The sequence below is a fragment of the Oncorhynchus tshawytscha genome, linkage group LG24, assembly GCF_018296145.1.
Source record: "Oncorhynchus tshawytscha isolate Ot180627B linkage group LG24, Otsh_v2.0, whole genome shotgun sequence".
In the NCBI taxonomy this organism is placed as follows: Eukaryota; Metazoa; Chordata; class Actinopteri; order Salmoniformes; family Salmonidae; genus Oncorhynchus; species Oncorhynchus tshawytscha.
The window spans coordinates 32,857,852-32,879,719 of record NC_056452.1 but is presented as its reverse complement, the minus strand read 5'-3'; the positions used below and the strand labels follow the sequence as shown (position 1 = coordinate 32,879,719).

Sequence of the window (21,868 nt, the reverse complement as noted above, 5' to 3'; positions counted from 1 at the left end):
TAGAGAGAAGGATTTCTTTCAGCTTTTATTTCTTTTATCACATTCCCAGTGGGTCAGAAGTTTTCATACACTCAATTAATTTTTTGGTAGCATTGTCTTTAAATTGTTTAGCTTGGGTCAAATGTTTCGGGTAGCCTTCCACAAGCATCCCACAATAAGTTGGGTGAATTTTGGCCCATTCCTCCTGACAGAGCTGGTGTAACTGAGTCAGGTTTGTAGGCCTCCATGCTCGCACACACTTTTTCACCACACAGATTTATATCTGGTATATAATATATAGATGAATATGTAGCTGCACCACACAGAGATTTCGTTTCATGGCATCATTTGAAACTGGAATGATGCACCACTGATGTTTTGCTAAGTAGAACGATGGGAGGGTTGGCCAGGGGTCTCACGCTGCTCTCTGTCTGTCTCAATCAATCTCTCTCCCCAGTATACCTCTGAACGACTACAAACTACTAGTGGTTGATATCCAACAGCTCTTGGTGGCGGTGACCATCCATTCCTGTTCTTCCTCTGGTGCTCAATACTTCAGGATCATAGAGGACCTAATCACACTGCTGGGCTTCATGGAGACGTCCAAGATGAAACGAACCCAGGGTAAGATATAGCCTGGTACTTCACCATGTTTCATTGAAATGTACAGCTGTGTGTCATCCGCATAGCAGTGAAAGTTAACATTATGTTTTCGAATAACATCCCCAAGAGGTAAAATATATAATGAAAACAATAGTGGTCCCAAAACGGAACCTTGAGGAACACTGAAATTTACAGTTGATTTGTCAGAGGACAAACCATTCACAGAGACAAGCTGATATCTTTCCGACAGATAAGATCTAAACCAGGCCAGAACTTGTCCGTGTAGACCAATTTGGGTTTCCAATCTCTCCAAAAGAATGTGGTGATTGATGGTATCAAAAGCAGCACTAAGGTCTAGGAGCACGAGGACAGATGCAGAGCCTCGGTCCGATGCCATTAAAATGTCATTTACCACCTTCACAAGTACAGTCTCAGTGCTATGATGGGGTCTAAAACCAGACTGAAGCATTTTGTATACATTGCTTGTCTTCAGGAAGGCAGTGAGTTGCTGCGCAACAGCCTTTTCTAAATGTTTTGAGAGGAATGGAAGATTCGATATAGGCCGATAGTTTTTTATATTTTCTGGGTCAAGGTTTGGCTTTTTCAAGAGAGGCTTTATTACTGCCACTTTTAGTGAGTTTGGTACACATCCGGTGGATAGAGACGTTTATTATGTTCAACATAGGAGGGCCAGCACAGGAAGCAGCTCTTTCAGTAGTTTAGTTGGAATTGGGTCCAGTATGCAGCTTGAAGGTTTAGAGGCCATGATTATTTTCATCAATGTGTCAAGAGATATAGTATTAAAAGACCTGAGTGTCTCTCTTGATCCTAGGTCCTGGCAGAGTTGTGCAGACTCAGGCCAACTGAGGTTTGGAGGAATACGCAGATTTAAAGAGGAGTCCGTAATTTGCTTTCTAATAATCATGATCTTTTCCTCAAAGAAGTTAATGAATTTATAACTGCTGAAGTGAAAGCCATCCTCACTTGGGGAATGCTGCTTTTTAGTTAGCTTTGCGACAGTATCAAAAAGGAATTTTGGATTGTTCTTATTTTCCTCAATTAAGTCGGAAAAATAGGATGATCGAGCAGCAGTGAGGGCTCTTCGATACACCACGGTACTGTCTTTCCAAGCTAGTCGGAAGACTTCCAGTTTGGTGTAGCAGCAGTGAGGGCTCTTCGATACTGCACGGTACCGTCTTTCCAAGCTAGTCGGAAGACTTCCAGTTTGGTGTAGCAGCAGTGAGGGCTCTTCGATACTGCACGGTACCGTCTTTCCAAGCTAGTCAGAAGACTTCCAGTTTGGTGGAGCAGCAGTAAGGGCTCTTCGGTACTGCACGGTACCGTCTTTCCAAGCTAGTCAGAAGACTTCCAGTTTGGTGGAGCAGCAGTAAGGGCTCTTCGGTACTGCACGGTACCGTCTTTCCAAGCTAGTCAGAAGACTTCCAGTTTGGTGGAGCAGCAGTGAGGGCTCTTCGGTACTGCACGGTACCGTCTTTCCAAGCTTTCCAAGCTAGTCAGAAGACTTCCAGTTTGGTGGAGCAGCAGTGAGGGCTCTTCGGTACTGCACGGTACTGTCTTTCCAAGCTAGTCGGAAGACTTCCAGTTTGGTGTAGCAGCAGTGAGGGCTCTTCGGTACTGCACGGTACTGTCTTTCCAAGCTAGTCGGAAGACTTCCAGTTTGGTGGAGCAGCAGTGAGGGCTCTTCGATACTGCACGGTACTGTCTTTCCAAGCTAGTCGGAAGACTTCCAGTTTGGTGTGCACCATTTCCGTTCCAAATTTCTGGAAGCTTGCTTCAGAGCTCGGGTATTTTCTGTACAACAGAACTTTCAGTTTACCAGGGAGCTAGTTTGTTATGAGAAATGTTTTTAGTTTTTAGGGGTGCAACTGCATCTAGGGTATTGCGCAAGATTAAATTGAGTTCCTCAGTCAGGTGGTTAACTGATTTTTGTCCTTGGGTAGGCAGAGGGAGTCTGGAAGGGCACCAAGGAATCTTTGTGTTGTCTGTGAATTCATAGCACGACTTTTGATGCTCCTTGGTTGGGGTCTGAGCAGATTATTTGTTGAAATTGCAAACGTAATAAAATGGTGGTCCGATACTCCAGGATTATGAGGAAAAACATTAAGATCCACAACATTTATTTCATGGGACAAAACTAGGTCCAGAGTATGACTGTGACAGTGAGTAGGTCCGGAGACATGTTGGACAAAACCCACTGAGTCGATGATGGCTCTGAAAGCCTTTTGGATTGGGTCTGTGGACTTTTCCATGTGAATATTAAAGTCACCAAAAATTAGAATATTATCTGCTATGACTACAACGTCCGATAGGAATTCAGGGAACTCAATGAGGAACGCTGTATATGGCCCAGAAGGCCTGTAAACAGTGCTATAAAAAAGTGATTGAGTAGGCTGCATAGATTTCATGACAAGGAGCTGAAAAGACAAAAACATATCTTTTTTTTGTAAATTGAAATTTGCTGTCGTAAATGTTAGCAACACCTCCGCCTTTGCGGGATACACAGGGGATATGGTCACTAGTGTAACCAGGAGGTGAGGCCTCATTTAACACAGTAAATTCATCAGGCTTAAGCCATGCTTCAGTCAGGCCAACCACATCAAGATTACGATCAGTGATTAGTTCATTGACTATAATTGCCTTTGAAGTAAGGGATCTAACATTAAATAGCCCTATTTTGAGATGTGTGGTATCACGATCTCTTTCAATAATGACAGGAATGGAGGAGGTCTTTATCCTAGTGACATTGCTAAGGCGAACACCGCCATATTTAGTTTTGCCCAACCCAGGTTGAGGCACAGACACGGTCTCAATGGGGATAGCTGAGCTGACTACACTGACTGTTGTCATGACGTTGGCCTCTATAGCAACCCCAACCCCCTCTCCCTGCCTCCCCCAACTCCCACTACTAGGCTGCTGTGGTCAGAGGTCGTAGATTCCTGAGAAGACCTCCTCATGGACACACAGTATAGAGAGAATAGATTTTCATGGAGCACAAAGGAATTTTTTCCACCTCACAGAACTTGAGGTATGAACAAATTTCATGTTCCGGAGAAAGTATAAAAGATCGGTGAACAATCCAGCTACGAACTGGTCCGTTTGTCACAACTTGGGGAAGCTCATGGGAGACGGTGTGGCCACATTACCATAACGCTGTTTATATAATAGCCTCAGATATGAGGTTTACATCTAATTGTTGTATAAGATGAATGAGTGAGTATGGTACTGTTTGTATATTTGTGTAATATGATTTTGGACTGTTTAATGAAGAAAAATACAATTCCCTTTTGATTTGAACTAAATCAGAGGACCGCCCCTGAGCCCAGTTAGGGTCAGACATCCTGGGACAGCCCTCTTCGGCCCTTCCGAATAAAACCCCCACTCGGGTTTTCGATCAGCAGACCGAGCTTACCTCAATTACGAGATGGCTAAAGGTTGCAGACCATGTTTTTCCCCATTAGGAGGACAAAGGTTGTAGACCATTGCTGAATCTTTTAACCATACCACGTGGTTAAACTCTTAGACTATCGATACCGACAGAATAAGAACAAGACTTTGATATTAATTACTATTCTGCAGCTAGGAATTCGGTATCATTGAACACGAAGAACGACAACCGCCGACACATCCATTCTATAACGAATGTCACTCTGAACAATCCCCTCTAACCACATCCGAGAGAGAGAGGGAGAGAGACGGACATTTCTACAAAAGAAATTAACTTTTCACCAGCGATCAAGACAACACATTGAGCGTAAATATATATATTGTTTGCAATTGTTCTCGAATGACTGAGCGTTCATGTGTGAAGGATTAGCATTTCAATTGTTATAATTATAACTCTGTAGTGACTTCTTAGTCGACCCCAACTTCACCTTTTGTCTAACAAGCCGCCATGCCGGTTTAGCCCACTAGGGCACATTCTCCTATCATTTCATGTAACCACATTTACCTTGTTTGTTTATGCATTTCTGTGAATTACTTAGTTTGTCTTAAAAATTTATTTATTACTATTGATGTATGGATGACTCATAGTGAAGACTGGGTTTGTGCAGATAACCAACAATTTACGAAGTTTGGAATGAGACTAATGTGAGGTAAAGTAAATAATTCATTAATTCGAAGACTAATTGATCAGATAAAATATCTGAAAAGTTATTTTAGGAAATGATAACTTTGTAATCTTAATATTTTTCCTTGGTGCCCCGACTTCCTTCGTTATTACGGTTACATGATTAATCAGTCTAATCGTGTAATAACTAATTACAGAGAATCTTTGATGAAAAACTATCAGTCTTCAGTTAAAATAATAGTAAAGACACAACACTGTGCTAGTGGCAGACTCCACTAAGCTGGCAGGCTGGCTAACAGCATGCTGCCTGGCCTGCACCCTATCTCATTGTGGAGCTAGAGGAGTTAGAGCCCTGTCTATATTGGTAGATAGGAAGAGAGCACCCTTCCATTTAGGATGGAGTCCGTCACTCCTCAGCAGGCCCTGCTTGGTCCAGTTTGTGGGTGCGTCCCAGAAAGAGGGCCAATTATCTACAAATTCTATATTTTGGGAGGGGCAGAAAACAGTTTTCAACCAGCGATTGAGTTGTGAGACTCTGCTGTAGAGCTCATCACTCCCCCTAACTGGGAGGGGGCCAGAGACAATTACTCAATGCCGACATATCTTTCTAGATGATTTGCACGCTGAAGCTATGTTGCGCTTGGTGACCTCTGACTGTTTCATCCTAACATTGTTGGTGCCGACATGGATAACAATATCTCTATACGCTCTACACTCGCCAGTTTTAGCTTTAGCCAGCACCATCTTCAGATTAGCTTTAACGTCGGTAGCCCTGCCCCCTGGTAAACAGTGTATGATCGCTGGATGATTCGTTTTAAGTCTAATAATGCAGGTAATGGAGTCACCAATGACTAGGGTTTTCAATTTGTCAGAGCTAATGGTGGGAAGCTTCGGGGTCTCAGACCCCGTAACGGGAGGAGTAGAGACCAGAGAAGACTCGGCCTCTGACTCCGACCCGCTGCTTAATGGGGAAAACCGGTTGAAAGTTTCTGTCGGCTGAATGAGTGACACCGGTTGAGCATTCCTACAGCATTTCCCTCCAGAAACCGTGAGAAAGTTGTCCGGCTGCGGGGACTGTGCCAGGGGATTTATACTACTATCTGTACTTACTGGTGGCACAGACGCTGTTTCATCCTTTCCTACACTGAAATTACCCTTGCCTAACGATTGCATCTGAAGCTGGGCTTGTAGCACAGCTATCCTCACCGTAAGGCGAGTACAGCGTCTGCAATTAGAAGGCATCATGTTAATGTTACTACTAAGCTTCGGCTGTTGGAGGTCCTGACGAATCGTGTCCAGATAAAATAAACCCAGGGTAAGATATAGCCTGGTACCTATATTAGAGAGTAGGGTACTGTGATGAAATGAACCCAAGGTAAGATATAGCCTGGTATCCATATTAGAGAGTAGGGTACAGTATAGCATGATTCTTAATAGACGACTCTACTGTACATGTACAGTTCCTTCAGGAAGTATTCACACCCCTCGACTGATTCCACATTTTGTTGTGTTACAGCCTGAATTCAAAATGGATTCAATTGAGTTTTTTCTCACCCATCTTCACACAATATCCCAGAGTTGTTGCATATGTATTGAAAATGAAATACAGAAATATCTAATTTACCCCTGAGTCAATACTTTTTATAAGCACCTTTGCCAGTGATTACAGCCGTGAGTCTTTCTGAGTAAGGCTCTAAGAGCTGTGAGTCTTTCTGGGTAAGTCTCTAAGAGCTGTTAGTCTTTCTGGGTAAGGCTCTAAGAGCTGTGGGTCTTTCTGGGTAAGGCTCTAAGAGCTGTGAGTCTTTCTGGGTAAGGCTCTAAGAGCTGTGAGTCTTTCTGGGTCAGTCTCTAAGAGCTGTTAGTCTTTCTGGGTCAGTCTCTAAGAGCTGTTAGTCTTTCTGGGTAAGGCTCTAAGAGCTGTGGGTCTTTCTGGGTAAGGCTCTAAGAGCTGGGAGTCTTTCTGGGTAAGGCTCTAAGAGTTGTGAGTCTTTCTGGGTAAGGCTCTAAGAGCTGTGAGTCTTTCTGGGTAAGGCTCTAAGAGCTGTGAGCCTTTCTGGGTAAGTCTCTAAGAGCTGTGAGCCTTTCTGGGTAAGGCTCTAAGAGCTGTGAGTCTTTCTGGGTACGGCTCTAAGAGCTGTGAGTCTTTCTGGGTAAGGCTCTCTCTCTATCTATATATATATATATATATATATATATATATATATATATATATATATATATATATATATATATATATATATATATATATATATATATATATATATATATATGTAGGTATAGTATAGCCTGGTAGAGTATATATATTATAGGGTAAGTATAGTATAGCCTGGTAGAGTATATATATATTATAGGGTAAGTATAGTATTGCCTGGTAGAGTGTATTTATATATTATAGGGTTTTTGATTTGTTAAAAAAGTTTGAAATATCCAATAAATGTCATTCCACTTCATGATTGTGTCCCACTTGTTGTTGATTCTTCACGAAAAAATACAGTTTTATATCTTTATGTTTGAAGCCTGAAATGTGGCAAAAGGTCGCAAAGTTCAAGGGGGCCGAATACTTTCGCAAGGCACTGTATATTATAGGGTAGGTATAGTATAGCCTGGTAGAGTATATATATATTATAGGGTAAGTATAGTATAGCCTGGTAGTGTGTGTGTATATATATATATTATAGGGTAGGTAAAGTATAGCCTGGAAAAGCATTCCTCATGAAGCTGATATGTTGTTTCATAGTTTTGATGTCTTCACTGTTATTCTACACTTGAATGAATGATTCTTTTGACTGGTACTGAATCTACTCGTTCTCTCTCCTTCTGTAGAGATGGCGGTGGCCCTGCAGTTCCGCGTCCTCCAATCAGCTATTGAGTTCATAAAGACGACAGCTAATCAGGACCCTCAGAAGCTGAGCAGCTCTGTCAACGTGCCCACCTCTTCTCACCATGCCATCTACCAGAAACGCAAGAGCATCGCAGGTGAGAGGATATCCCATGGTTGGTTAGTTAGTTAGTGCCAAAACCAACACAGGTGATAGGATATCCCATGGTTGGTTCGTAGTTGGTTAGTTAGTGCCAAGACCAACACAGGTGAGAGGATGTCCCATGGTTGGTTGGTTGGTTAGTTAGTGCCAAGACCAACACAGGTGAGAGGATATCCCATGGTTGGTTGGTTAGTTAGTTAGTGCCAAAACCAACACAGGTGAGAGGATGTCCCATGGTTGGTTGGTTGGTTAGTTAGTGCCAAGACCAACACAGGTGAGAGGATATCCCATGGTTGGTTGGTTAGTTAGTGCCAATAGCATAGGACTGTGTTGCTCAGGGTCTAGAAGAAGAATACTACTTGATTGTCCATTTACTTTACAGTTGACAGATCATAGGGAAATGAGAGCTCTATCCGTTGGAGTTGTCATGGTTATTTACATATTACTGGCACGATGCAAACTACTGTTTCCAATGTAGACGTCAGTGTAACTGCTTTGTAGTATACGAGATGTTTAGTGAAATACACTGAACAAAAATATAAACAGAACATGTAAAGTGTTGGTCTCATGTTTCATGAGCTGAAATAAAAGATCCCAGAAATGTTCTGTAGGGACAAAAAGCTTATTTCTATAAAATGTTGTTCACAAAATTGTTCCCGTCCCTGATAGTGAACATTTGTCCTTCGCCAAGATAATCCGTCCACCTGCCAGGTGTGGCATATCAAGAAGCTGATTAAACACCATTATCACTACACAGGTGCACCTTGTGCTGTGGACAATAAAAGGCCACTCTAAAATGTGCAGCTTTGTCACACAACTCGATGTCTCAAGTCTAGGGAGAATACAATTGGCATGCTGACAGCAGGAATGTCCACCAGAGCTGTTGCCAGATCATTTAATGCTAATTTCTCTACAATAAGCCGCCTCCAATGTCGTTTTAGAGAACTTGGCAATATGTTCAAGCTACTGACAACAGACAGAAATGCATTTTATCGATGGCAGTTTGAATGCACAGAGATACCGTGACGAGATCCATTGTCGAGCCCTTCATCCTCTCCCATCACCTCATGTTTCAGCATGATAATGAACGGCCCCATGTCGCAAGGATCTGGACACAATTCCTGGAAGCTGAACGTGGCCCAGTTCTTCCAGTCACACCAGATACTGACTGGTTTTCTGATCCACACCCCGACTTTCTGATCCACACCCCTACATAGATTAGGACAAAATGAATTTATTTAGATTGACTGATTTCCTCCTATGTACTGTAACTCCGTAAACTATTTGAAATTGTTGCGTATATATTTATGTTCGGTGTTATTATGACCCGTCTGAGATGTTTAGTAAAATAGTTACAGTTGAAGCATGAAGTTTACATACATCTTAGCCAGGATCACCACTTTATTTTAAGAATGTGAAATGTCAGAATAATAGTAGAGAATTATTTATTTCAGCTTTTATTTCTTTCATCACATTCCCAGTGGGTCAGAAGTTTACATACACACAATTAGAATTTGGCAGAATTGCCTTTAAATTGTTTAACTTGGGTCAAATGTTTCGGGTAGCCTTCCACAAGCTTCCCACAATAAGTTGTGAGAATTTTGGCCCATTCCTCCTGACAGAGCTGGTGTAACTGAGTGAGGTTTGTAGGCCTCCTTGCTTGCACACGCTTTTTCAGTTCTGCCCATAAATATTCTATAGGATTGAAGTCAGGGCTTTGTGATGGCCACTCCAATAGCTTGACTTTGTTGTCCTTAAGCCATTTTGCCACAAATTTGGAAGTATGCTTGGGGTCATTGTCCATTTGGAAGACCCATTTGCGACCAAGCTTTAACTTCCTGACTGATGTCTTGAGATGTTGCTTCAATATATTCACATACTTTTCCTGCCTCATGTGCCATCTATTTTGTGAAGTGCACCAGTCCCTCCTGCAGCAAAGCACCCCCACAACATGATGCTGCCACCCCTGTGCTTCATGGTTGGGATGGTGTTCTTCGGCATGCAAGCCCCCCCTTTTTCCTCCAAACATAACAATGGTCATTATGGCCAAACAGTTCTATTTTTGTTTCATCAGACCAGAGGACATTTCTCCAAAAACTATGATCTTTGTCCCCATGTGCAGTTGCAAACCGTAGTCTGGCTTTTTTATTGTGGTTTTGGAGCAGTGGCTTCTTTCTTGCTGGGTGGCCTTTCAGGTTATGTCGATATAGGACTCGTTTTACTGTGGATATAGATACTTTTGTACCTGTTTCCTCCAGCATATTCAAGGTCATTTGCTGTTGTTCTTGGATTGATTTGCACTTTTCACACCAAAGTACGTTCATCTCTAGGAGACAGAACGCGTCTCGTTCCTGAGCAGTATGACGGCTGCTCCTAAGGATGTACCAGGCTTGTGGAGGTCTACAATTTTTTTCTGATGTCTTGACTGATTTCTTTTGATTTTCAAATGTCGTCAAGCAAAGAGGCACTGAGTTTGAAGGTAGGCCTTGAAATACATCCACAGGTACACCTCCAATTGACTCAAATGATGTCAATTAGCCTATCAGAAGCTTCTTAAGCCATGACATCATCTTCTGGAATTTTCCAAGCTGTTTAAAGGCCCAGTCAACTTAGTGTATGTAAACTTCTGACCCACTGGAATTGTGATACAGTGAATTATAAGTGAAATAATCTGTCTGTAAACAATTGTTGGAAAAATGACTTGTGTCATGCACAAAGTAGATGTCCTAACCGACTTGCCAAAACTATAGTTTGTTAACAGGAAATTTGTGGAGTTTTAATGACGCCAACCTAAGTGTATGTAAACTAGTTTTAATGACTCCAACCTGTAAACTTCCGACTTCAACTGTATGACCAGTCTGAGATGTTTAGTAAAATGGTTATGACCGGACTGAATGTTATTGTGACCGGTCTGAGATGTTGTCGTGACCGGTCTGAGATGTTGTCGTGACCGGTCTGAGATGTTGTCGTGAAAACGTTATGACTAGATGTCCACCGATTATGATTTTTTTTCCCAAGGGGAACTCCACCCCCCCCCCCCATTCAGCTGAAAAGGTGGCGTAGGGAATTCAAAAATATTATTTCGAAATATTTAACTTTCACACATTAACATGTCCAATACCTCAAATGAAAGATAAACATCTTGTTCATCTACCCATCATGTCCGATTTTTAAAATGTTTTATAGCGAAAACACAACATGTATTTATGTTAGACCACCACCAAATCAAAGGGAAAACGCAGCCATTTTTTCCAGCCAAAGATGGTCACAAAAGCAGGATTAGAGATAAAAATGAATCACTAACCTTTTGAAAATCTTCATCAGATGACACTCATGACATGTTACACAATACATTTATGTTTTGTTCGATAATATGCATATTTATATCCACAAATCTCGGTTTACATTGACGCCATGTTCAGAACTGCCTCCAAAATATCCGGAGGAATTATAGAAAGCTACGCCAGATAGCAGAAATACTCATAAACTTTGACTAAAGATACATGTTCTACATATAATTAAAGATACACTGGTTCTTAATGCAACCGCTGTGTCACATTTTTTTTTACGTTACGGAAAAAGCCTACCATGCAATAATCTGAGACGGCGCTCAGACAAAAGTATTTCTCCGCCATGTTGGAGTCAACAGAAATACGAAATTACATCATAAATATTCCCTTACCTTTGATGATCTTTCATCAGAATGCAGTGCAAGGAGTCCTAGTTCCACAATAAATGGTTGTTTTGTTCCATAATGTCCAATACTAGTGTCCAATTAGCTGCATTTGCTACCACTTTCAGCTCACGTGCCCAAAAGCTGACGCCGGTCCAGGGCAACTCGCACGAAAACTTCCAAAAGATATATTCCAGGTCGAATAAACTGGTCAAACTAAGTAGAGAATCAATCTTCAGGATGTTATTATCATATATATCCAATAACGTTCCAACCGGATCATACGTTTTCATCTGCAGCCAAATGGAACGATGGTGACACCCACAGAGAAATCCGCCACAGGAAAATGGCATTCTGTCGGGACAGTGACTATTTCCCCTCCCATTCGGTCAAAGTTCACACCAAAAGCTCCATTCCACTTTCTACTGAATGAGGACATCTAGTGGAAGGCGTAGGAAGTGCTACCAGATCCATATCTTGTTGGGGAAGGAGGGGGCGATGACGTCAAAGTTGACCCACAATTTCACTTCTTGTTTAGAAGATTGCCTGCCCTATGAGTTCTGTTATACTCACAGACATAATTCAAACCGTTTTAGAAACTTCAGAGTTTTTTCTATCCAATAGTAATAATAATATGCATATATTAGCAAAATAGGACAGAGTAGGATGCAGTTCACTATGGGCACGCAATTCATCCAAAGTGAAAATACTGCCCCCTATCCTCAACAAGTTTTAATCAAACAGTTTTAATTTATTCTAATAATGACAATTACAACAATACTGAATGAACACTTATTTTAACTTAATATAATACATCAATAAAATCCATTTAGCCTCAAATAAATAATGCAAAAACAAAGTGTTGGAGAAGTAAAAGTGCAATATGTGCCATGTAAGCAAGCTAACGTTTCAGTTCCTTGCTCAGAACATGAGAACATATGAAAGCTGGTGGTTCCTTTTAACATGAGACTTCAATATTCCCAGGTAAGAAGTTTTAGGTTGCAGTTATTATATGAATTATAGGACTATTTCTCTCTATACCATTTTGTATTTCATTTACCTTTGACTATTGGATGTTCTTATAGGCACTTTAGTATTGCCAGTGTAACAGTATAGCTTCCGTCCCTCTCCTCGCTCCTCCCTGGGCTCGAACCAGGAACACAACGACAACAGCCACCCTCGAAGCAGCGTTACCCATGCAGAGCAAGAGGAACAACCACTCCAAGTCTCAGAGCGAGTGACGTTTGAAACGCTATTAGCGCGCACCCCGCTAACTAGCCAGCCATTTCACTTAGGTTACACCAGCCTAATCTCGGGAGTTGATAGGCTTGAAGTCATAAACAGCTCAATGCTTGAAGCACAACGAAGAGCTGCTGACAAAACGCAGTAAAGTGCAGTTTGAATGAATGCTTACGAGCCTGCTGCTGCCTACCGCCGCTCAGTCAGACTGCTCTATCAAATCATAGACTTAGTTATAACATAATAACACACAGAAATACGAGCCTTTGGTCATTAATATGGTCGAATCCGGAAACTATCATCTCGAAAACAAGACGTTTATTCTTTCAGTGAAATACGGAACCGTCCAGTATTTTATCTAACGGGTGGCATCCATAAGTCTAAATATTCCTGTTACATTGCACAACCTTCAATGTTATGTCATAATTACGTAAAATTCTGGCAAATTAGGCGGCCCAAACTGTTGCATATACACGGACTCTGCGTGCAATGAACGCAAGAGAAGTGACACAATTTCACCTGGTTAATATTGCCTGCTAACCTGGATTTAAATATGCAGGTTTCAAAATATATTCTTCTGTGTATTGATTTTAAGAAAGGCATTGATGTTCATGGTTAGGTACACGTTGGAGCAACGATACGCACCGCATTGATTATATGCAACGCAGGACACGCTAGATAAACTAGTAATATCATCAACCATGTGTAGTTAACTAGTGATTATGTTAAGATTGATTATTTTTTATAAGATACGTTTAATGTTAGCTAGCAACTTACCTTGGCTTCTACTGCATTCGCGTAACAGGCAGGCTACTCGTGGAGTGCACTGAAGAGCGTTGGACTAGTTAAGTGTAAGGTTGCAAGATTTGATCCCCGAGCTGACAAGTCTGTTGTTCTGCCCCTGAACAGGCAGTTAACCCACCGTTCCTAGGCCGTCATTGAAAATAAGAATGTGTTCTTAACTGACTTGCCTAGTTAAATAAAGATTAAATAAAAGTGTAAAAAAATATATATATTTTTTTTAAATCGGCGTCCAAAAATACCGATTTCTGATTGAAAACTTGAAATCGGCACTAATTAATTGGCCATTCCGATTAATCGGTCGACCTCTTATGACCAGACTGAGATGTTATGACGAGCAGACTGAGCTGTTATGACGAGCAGACTGAGATGTTATGACGAGCAGACTGAGATGTTATGACGAGCAGACTGAGATGTTATGACGAGCAGACTGAGATGTTATGACGAGCAGACTGAGATGTTATGACGAGCAGACTGAGATGTTATGACGAGCAGACTGAGATGTTATGACCACCAGACTGAGATGTTATGACCACCAGACTGAGATGTTATGACCACCAGACTGAGATGTTATGACGAGCAGACTGAGATGTTATGACGAGCAGACTGAGATGTTATGACGAGCAGACTGAGATGTTATGACGAGCAGACTGAGATGTTATGACGAGCAGACTGAGATGTTATGACGAGCAGACTGAGATGTTATGACGAGCAGACTGAGATGTTATGACGACCAGACTGAGATGTTATGACGACCAGACTGAGATGTTATGACCAGACAGATGTTATTGTGTCCAGACTGAGATGTTATGACCAGACAGAGATGTTTAGTGAAATAGTTATTATGACCAGACTGAGATGTTTAGTGAAATAGTTATTATGACCAGACGGAGATGTTATGACCAGACAGATGTTTAGTGAAATAGTAATTATGACCAGACAGAGATGTTTAGTGAAATAGTTATTATGACCAGACAGAGATGTTTAGTGAAATAGTAATCATGACCAGACAGAGATGTTTAGTGAAATAGTTATTATGACCAGACTGAGATGTTATGACCAGACAGAGATGTTTAGTGAAATAGTAATTATGACCAGAGTCAGTCTGAGGCCATCACTGGTCAGTCTTCCATTCTTGTCATTTCCTAATCAGGTGTTACCTGTTATCTACCCTGCATCTCACCTGTGTATCCCCCCCCCCTCCTCCTCCCTCCAAGGTTCCATGGCAATGGTTATGAGAGACTGCATCATTCCCCGTACTCCACGGCAGCACTACTGTTCGTACGGCCAGATCCCCCTGCCTCCCCCTTCTGCTTCCTGTCTGAGACCTCCCCCTCCCCTCCCCCACCGACACCACTTCCTATGTGTTCCTATGTGACTCAGGTAGCCACACTGGGATCTGGGACCCGGTGCCCTCTCGCTCTCTGTCTGGAGGCGAACATTATCCCCCCAGAACCCTAACTCTTGCTGTGACCTACTCACCCTTCCTATAATCCCAGTCTCTGCTCTACTGCATGGAAAGAGCAGAGGGATAGGACTCGCCCAGTACACTCAGACATTACTGGTGCCCGTGTGTGCGTGCGTGCGTGCGTGTGCGTGTGCGTGTGTGTGTGTGTGCGTGCGTGTGTGCAGACTACAAATGTGAACGTTCTCATCCTAACCTGTTTGAAGATTTCAGTTCATACTTATGGCATGTAGATTCCTGGTAAAACATTCCCCACAGAGAATCTAGTCCATGTCAAGCCTGACATGTGATGAAGAGATGCTAGCAGCATGTAATGCAAGTTTACTAAGCATTCTCTGTAGGATCACCTGTGTGTGATTAACACTTGCTTTGCCCTCAACGTTGGAATCACCTCCTATAATACACGTTGCCTGTATCCCCAGGTCGGCGTCGCTTCTCCCTGGCCCAGTCAGACAGCCTTCTGACCAGGATGCGTTCTGTAGCCAGTGATGAGCTGAACCAGATGATGCAGAGAAGAATGAGTCAGGAGAACCCCATCAGAGCATCAGAGACTGAGTTCATACAGAGACTACAGAGACTGGTGGTGCTGGCTGTCAACAGGCTCATTTATCATGGTAAATATGGTAAAACAGGCTCATTTATCATGGTAAAAATGGTAAAAACAGGCTCATCTATAATGGTAAATATGGTAAAACAGGCTCATCTACCATGGTAAATATGGTAAAACAGGCTCATCTATCATGGTAAAAATGGTAAAAACAGGCTCATCTATAATGGTAAATATGGTAAAACAGGCTCATCTATAATGGTAAAACAGGTTCATATATCATGGTAAAACAGGTTCATATATCATGGTAAAACAGGCTCATCTATCATGGTAAAACAGGCTCATCTATCATGGTAAAACAGGCTCATCTATCATGGTAAAACAGGCTCATCTATCATGGTAAATATGGTAAAACAGGCTCATCTATCATGGTAAATATGGTAAAACAGGCTCATCTATAATGGTAAATATGGTAAAACAGGCTCATCTATCATGGTAAATATGGTAAAACAGGCTCATCTATCATGGTAAAAACAGGCTCATCTATCATGGTAAATATGGTAAAAACAGGCTCATCTATCATGGTAAATATGGTAAAACAGGCTCATCTATAATGGTAAATATGGTAAAACAGGCTCATCTATCATGGTAAATATGGTAAAACAGGCTCATCTATAATGGTAAATATGGTAAAACAGGCTCATCTATCATGGTAAAACAGGCTCATTTATCATGGTAAATATGGTAAAACAGGCTCATCTATCATGGTAAAAACAGGCTCATTTATCATGAACACTGTTTGACTGAAAGAGAGATGCGTGCTGGCAGGTGATAAAGACCTCTGATCACGGATAATAAATAAACACATTATTGTGTCAGAATCATTCTCAATATCTCTTACAATACTCATTTTGTCTGAGTACTCGGCACACCCCTACCAGATAGTAAATTGATTAATTCTAGTGTGGCTATTGGAACAGAGCCTGTGTCTATACTTTACAGTGTTTCAAGTTGTTGTGCTGTCTTCCCATTCTGACTAATAAGGTATTATTCTTCCTTCTCCTCCACCTCTGTCCCCCCTCTCCTCCTCCACCTCTGTCCCCCTCTCCTCCTCCACCTCTGTCCCCCTCTCCTCCTCCACCTCTGTCCCCCTCTCCTCCTCCACCTCTGTCCCCCTCTCCTCCTCCACCTCTGTTTCCCTCTCCTCCTCCACCTCTGTCCCCCTCTCCTCCTCCACCTCTGTCCCCCTCTCCTCCTCCACCTCTGTCCCCCTCTCCTCATCCACCTCTGTCCCCCTCTCCTCCTCCACCTCTGTCCCCCTCTCCTCCTCCACCTCTGTCCCCCCTCTCCTCCTCCACCTCTGTCCCCCTCTCCTCCTCCACCTCTGTCCCCCCCTCTCCTCCTCCACCTCTGTCCCCCTCTCCTCCTCCACCTCTGTCCCCCTCTCCTCCTCCACTTCTGTTCCCCCTCTCCTCCTCCACCTCTGTCCCCCTCTCCTCCTCCACCTCTGTCCCCCTCTCCTCATCCACCTCTGTCCCCCTCTCCTCATCCACCTCTGTCCCCCTCTCCTCATCCACCTCTGTCCCCCTCTCCTCCTCCACCTCTGTCCCCCTCTCCTCCTCCACCTCTGTCCCCCTCTCCTCATCCACCTCTGTCCCCCTCTCCTCATCCACCTCTGTCCCCCCCTCTCCTCCTCCACCTCTGTTCCCCCTCTCCTCCTCCACCTCTGTCCCCCCCTCTCCTCATCCACCTCTGTCCCCCTCTCCTCCTCCACCTCTGTCCCCCTCTCCTCCTCCACCTCTGTCCCCCTCTCCTCCTCCCTCTGTCCCCCTCTCCTCATCCACCTCTGTCCCCCCTCTCCTCCTCCACTTCTGTTCCCCCTCTCCTCCTCCACCTCTGTTTCCCCTCTCCTCCTCCACTTCTGTTCCCCCTCTCCTCCTCCACCTCTGTTTCCCCTCTCCTCCTCCACCTCTGTCCCCCTTCTCCTCCTCCACCTCTGTTCCCCCTCTCCTCCTCCACCTCTGTTTCCCCTCTCCTCCTCCACCTCTGTCCCCCTTCTCCTCCTCCACCTCTGTCCCCCTCTCCTCCTCCACCTCTGTCCCCCTCTCCTCCTCCACCTCTGTCCCCCTCTCCTCCTCCACCTCTGTCCCCCTCTCCTCCTCCACCTCTGTCCCCCTCTCCTCCTCCACCTCTGTCCCCCTCTCCTCCTCCACCTCTGCCCCCCCTCCTCCTCCTCCCTCTGTCCCCCTCTCCTCCTCCACCTCTGTCCCCCTCTCCTCCTCCACCTCTGTCCCCCTCTCCTCCTCCACCTCTGTCCCCCCCTCTCCTCCTCCACCTCTGTCCCCCTCTCCTCCTCCACCTCTGTCCCCCTCTCCTCATCCACCTCTGTCCCCCTCTCCTCATCCACCTCTGTCCCCCTCTCCTCCTCCACCTCTGCCCCCTCTCCTCCTCCACCTCTGTTCCCTCTCCAGACGTGAGCCAAGACTTCTACGACCTGTTGAACTTCCCAGACTCCCGGACCACCACCTGACCCCTGACCCTGTCGACCACGCCCCCGAGGAGGACGGCTCCATCCCCGGCTCATCAGGCCACACCCCTGGCCCGCCCTCTCCCCTCCCCTTCCCCCTTCCCCCGGCCAACATGAAGAGTTTCCAGAAAGACATCCTCAGACTGATGATGGACGGGATCAAGATCAGTCTGGTTAGTGGTGGTTATAACCAGTCTGGTAGTGGTGGTTATAACCAGTCTGGTAGTGGTGGTTATAATCAGTCTGGTAGTGGTGGTTATAACCAGTCTGGTAGTGGTGGTTATAATCAGTCTGGTTAGTGGTGGTTATAACCAGTCTGGTAGTGGTGGTTATAATCAGTCTGGTAGTGGTGGTTATAACCAGTCTGGTAGTGGTGGTTATAACCAGTCTGGTAGTGGTGGTTATAACCAGTCTGGTAGTGGTGGTTATAATCAGTCTGGTTAGTGGTGGTTATAACCAGTCTGGTTAGTGGTGGTTATAACCAGTCTGGTAGTGGTGGTTATAACCAGTCTGGTAGTGGTGGTTATAACCAGTCTGGTTAGTGGTGGTTATAACCAGTCTGGTAGTGGTGGTTATAACCAGTCTGGTAGTGGTGGTTATAATCAGTCTGGTTAGTGGTGGTTATAACCAGTCTGGTTAGTGGTGGTTATAACCAGTCTGGTAGTGGTGGTTATAACCAGTCTGGTAGTGGTGGTTATAACCAGTCTGGGTAGTGGTGGTTATAACCAGTCTGGTAGTGGTGGTTATAACCAGTCTGGTAGTGGTGGTTATAATCAGTCTGGTTAGTGGTGGTTATAACCAGTCTGGTAGTGGTGGTTATAATCAGTCTGGTTAGTGGTGGTTATAACCAGTCTGGTTAGTGGTGGTTATAATCAGTCTGGTTAGTGGTGGTTATAATCAGTCTGGTTAGTGGTGGTTATAATCAGTCTGGTTAGTGGTGGTTATAATCAGTCTGGTTAGTGGTGGTTATAACCAGTCTGGTTAGTGGTGGTTATAATCAGTCTGGTAGTGGTGGTTATAATCAGTCTGGTTAGTGGTGGTTATAACCAGTCTGGTTAGTGGTGGTTATAATCAGTCTGGTAGTGGTGGTTATAATCAGTCTGGTTAGTGGTGGTTATAACCAGTCTGGTTAGTGGTGGTTATAATCAGTCTGGTTAGTGGTGGTTATAATCAGTCTGGTTAGTGGTGGTTATAATCAGTCTGGTTAGTGGTGGTTATAACCAGTCTGGTTAGTGGTGGTTATAATCAGTCTGGTTAGTGGTGGTTATAACCAGTCTGGTTAGTGGTGGTTATAATCAGTCTGGTTAGTGGTGGTTATAACCAGTCTGGTTGGTGGTGTTATAATCAGTCTGGTTGGTGGTGTTATAATCAGTCTGGTTAGTGGCGGTTATAACCAGTCTGGTTAGTGGCGGTTATAACCAGTCTGGTTAGTGGCGGTTGTAACCAGTCTGGTTAGTGGCGGTTGTAACCAGTCTGGTTAGTGGCGGTTGTAACCAGTCTGGTTAGTGGCGGTTGTAACCAGTCTGGTTAGTGGCGGTTGTAACCAGTCTGGTTAGTGCTCCGTTTTGTACTGATAGGACACATGGGGAGGGAGTTGTGACGCTGTGACTCAAACCCAACAGGCCATGGCTTCCCTCAGAGAAACGACGCTGTGACTCAAACCCAACAGGCCATGGCTTCCCTCAGAGAAACGGCGCTGTGACTCAAACCCAACAGGCCATGGCTTCCCTCAGAGAAACGACGCTGTGACTCAAACCCAACAGGCCATGGCTTCCCTCAGAGAAACGGCGCTGTGACTCAAACCCAACAGGCCATGGCTTCCCTCAGAGAAACGACGCTGTGACTCAAACCCAACAGGCCATGGCTTCCCTCAGAGGAAAAGACAAAGAACAACTTGGAGATGCAAATGAGAGGAGCTAACAACGAAAGGATATCCATGAGAACATAGTTAAAATACTCAATGCTCACCACAACAAACTGTTACAATCTGTTGTTAACAAAGTATATTGACAGGAATGTAGTCTATCGTGTCAGCAATGTGTATGCATGCCGAGCGTGTGGAAAAACATGACAACAAAACGGTCCTTCTTGAAACAAAGGTGCAAACTTTAGAAGTTCAACTGGAGCAGCAAGAAAACGTAACAGATTAGCACACTAGACTACATACAGTGATGCCCAAGACCAGCTTATCGTTTTTCTGCTCCTTTTCGTTTCTCTCCCCTGTCCTTCTCTGTGAAGTAGCCGATTCCAATGAGATACAGGACAGAATACAATATAAAAGAGGAAATGTAGCACATACACTACATGGCCAAAAGTATGTAGACATGTGCTTGTCCAACATCTCATTCCAAAAGTCATGGGCCTTAATATGGAGTTGGTCCCCCCTTTGCTGCTATAACAGCCTCCACTCTTCTGGGAAGGCTTTCCACTAGATGTAGGAACATTGCTGCTATAACAGCCTCCACTCTTCTGGGAAGGTTTTCTACTAGATGTAGGAACATTGCTGTGGGGACTTGCTTCCATAAAGCCACAAGAGCATTAGTGAGGCCGTCCACTGATGTTGAGCGATTAGGTCTGGTTCTCAGTTGACGTTCCAAATCATGTTCGATGAGGTTGAGGTCAGGGCTCTGTGCAGGCCAGTCAAGTTCTTCCACACCGATCTCGACAAACCATTTCTGTATGGACCGCTCTTTGTGCACGGGGGCGTTGCCATGTGTGACCAGTGTGTGACCAGGCACTAGGGATTGAGGTGTAGAGGAGATGTAGTCATTGTTTGTGTCAGTTGTTGTTCGTATGTATATGTCGTCTTTTTTCTCATTTTGGTTTGAAAAAGGGGGGGAAACATATTATACACAATGACTTCCTCATAATGTGGGACTATGGTTGTTCTCCCAGGGCAGTACGGGCCGTGGTGGGGCCCCCAGGCAGCAGTGGAGGAGGATCCTGTGGTCATGTCGGGACACCTTCAGGGTTCAGATCGGACGTCTCTTGGTGCACACCCTCTCCCCTGCATTACCCCTCAGGGACAGGAAGGAGGCTCTAGAGTTTGTGTTCGACCCTGCAAACCCTGACTTCCTCAAGGAGAGCCTCAGCCCCGGGTTAGAGGTAAGAGATCGGGGGTCGCTGTTAGGGCTGAGCCCAAACATCCTCAGGGAGAGCCTCAGCCCCAGGTGAGAGGATGAGAGTGAATGAATGAAAGGTTGAGAGAGTGATCGAGAGAGAGCAAGATTGAAAGAGAGAGGGCGAGAGAGGGCGAGAGAGGGCGAGAGAGGGCGAGAGAGGGCGAGAGGGAGAGAGAGAGGTTACTCAAGCACTCACATTGACTCACGAACCCTTCTCCCCCTCACCTCTCTCTCCCCCTCCCCTCTCTCTCTCTCCCTCTCCTCTCTCTCCCTCCCCTCCCCTTTCCTCTCTCTCTCTCCCCCCCCCCCTCTCTCTCTCCCCCTCACCTCTCTCTCTCTCTCCCTCCCCTCTCTCTCTCCCTCCCCTCCCCTTTCCTCTCTCTCTCTCTCCCTCCCCTCCCCCTTTCCTCTCTCTCTCTCCCCCTCCCCTCTCTCTCTCCCCCTCCCCCTCTCTCTCTCCCTCCCCTCCCCCTTTCCTCTCTCTCCCTCCCTCCCCTTTCCTCTCTCTCTCTCCCCCCCCCTCTCTCTCTCTCTCCCCCTCCCCTCTCTCTCTCCCTCCCCCCCCCCTTTCCTCTCTTCCTCTCTCTCTCCTCTCCTCTCTCAGCATGGTCCCAAGCTAGCCATGTATCTGTATGAGATGCTCCATGACCATAAAGATGCTCTGACCAAAGAGGAGCAGAGTACTCTGGGCAATTTCATGACGTCACTGAAGTTGTGGGGTCATCGCTGCATCCCGCCCAGCGCACCGCACAAACCAGACCTACTCAAGGCTATCAAAGAGGTAACCTTTACCCTGACCCTATAACCTTAACCTTACTCTATAATACAGGTAGGCAAACTA

The 21,868-nt window shown here is 44.7% G+C and overlaps 1 protein-coding gene across 1 annotated transcript in view; it reads left to right on the top strand.

Moving 5' to 3' along the window:
- Positions 1-18,059, top strand: part of LOC112237442 (lysosomal-trafficking regulator-like) — a gene marked incomplete at its 5' end in the record, with an annotated part of 134,499 nt that extends 116,440 nt beyond the window's left edge. The window contains 4 exon segments of the mRNA XM_042305698.1: positions 437-603; positions 7,496-7,648; positions 15,254-15,445; positions 17,850-18,059. Coding sequence (XP_042161632.1) covers positions 437-603; positions 7,496-7,648; positions 15,254-15,445; positions 17,850-17,908 — 571 coding nt within the window. The 3' untranslated portion in view covers positions 17,909-18,059.
- Between the last annotated feature and the right edge of the window lie 3,809 nt (positions 18,060-21,868).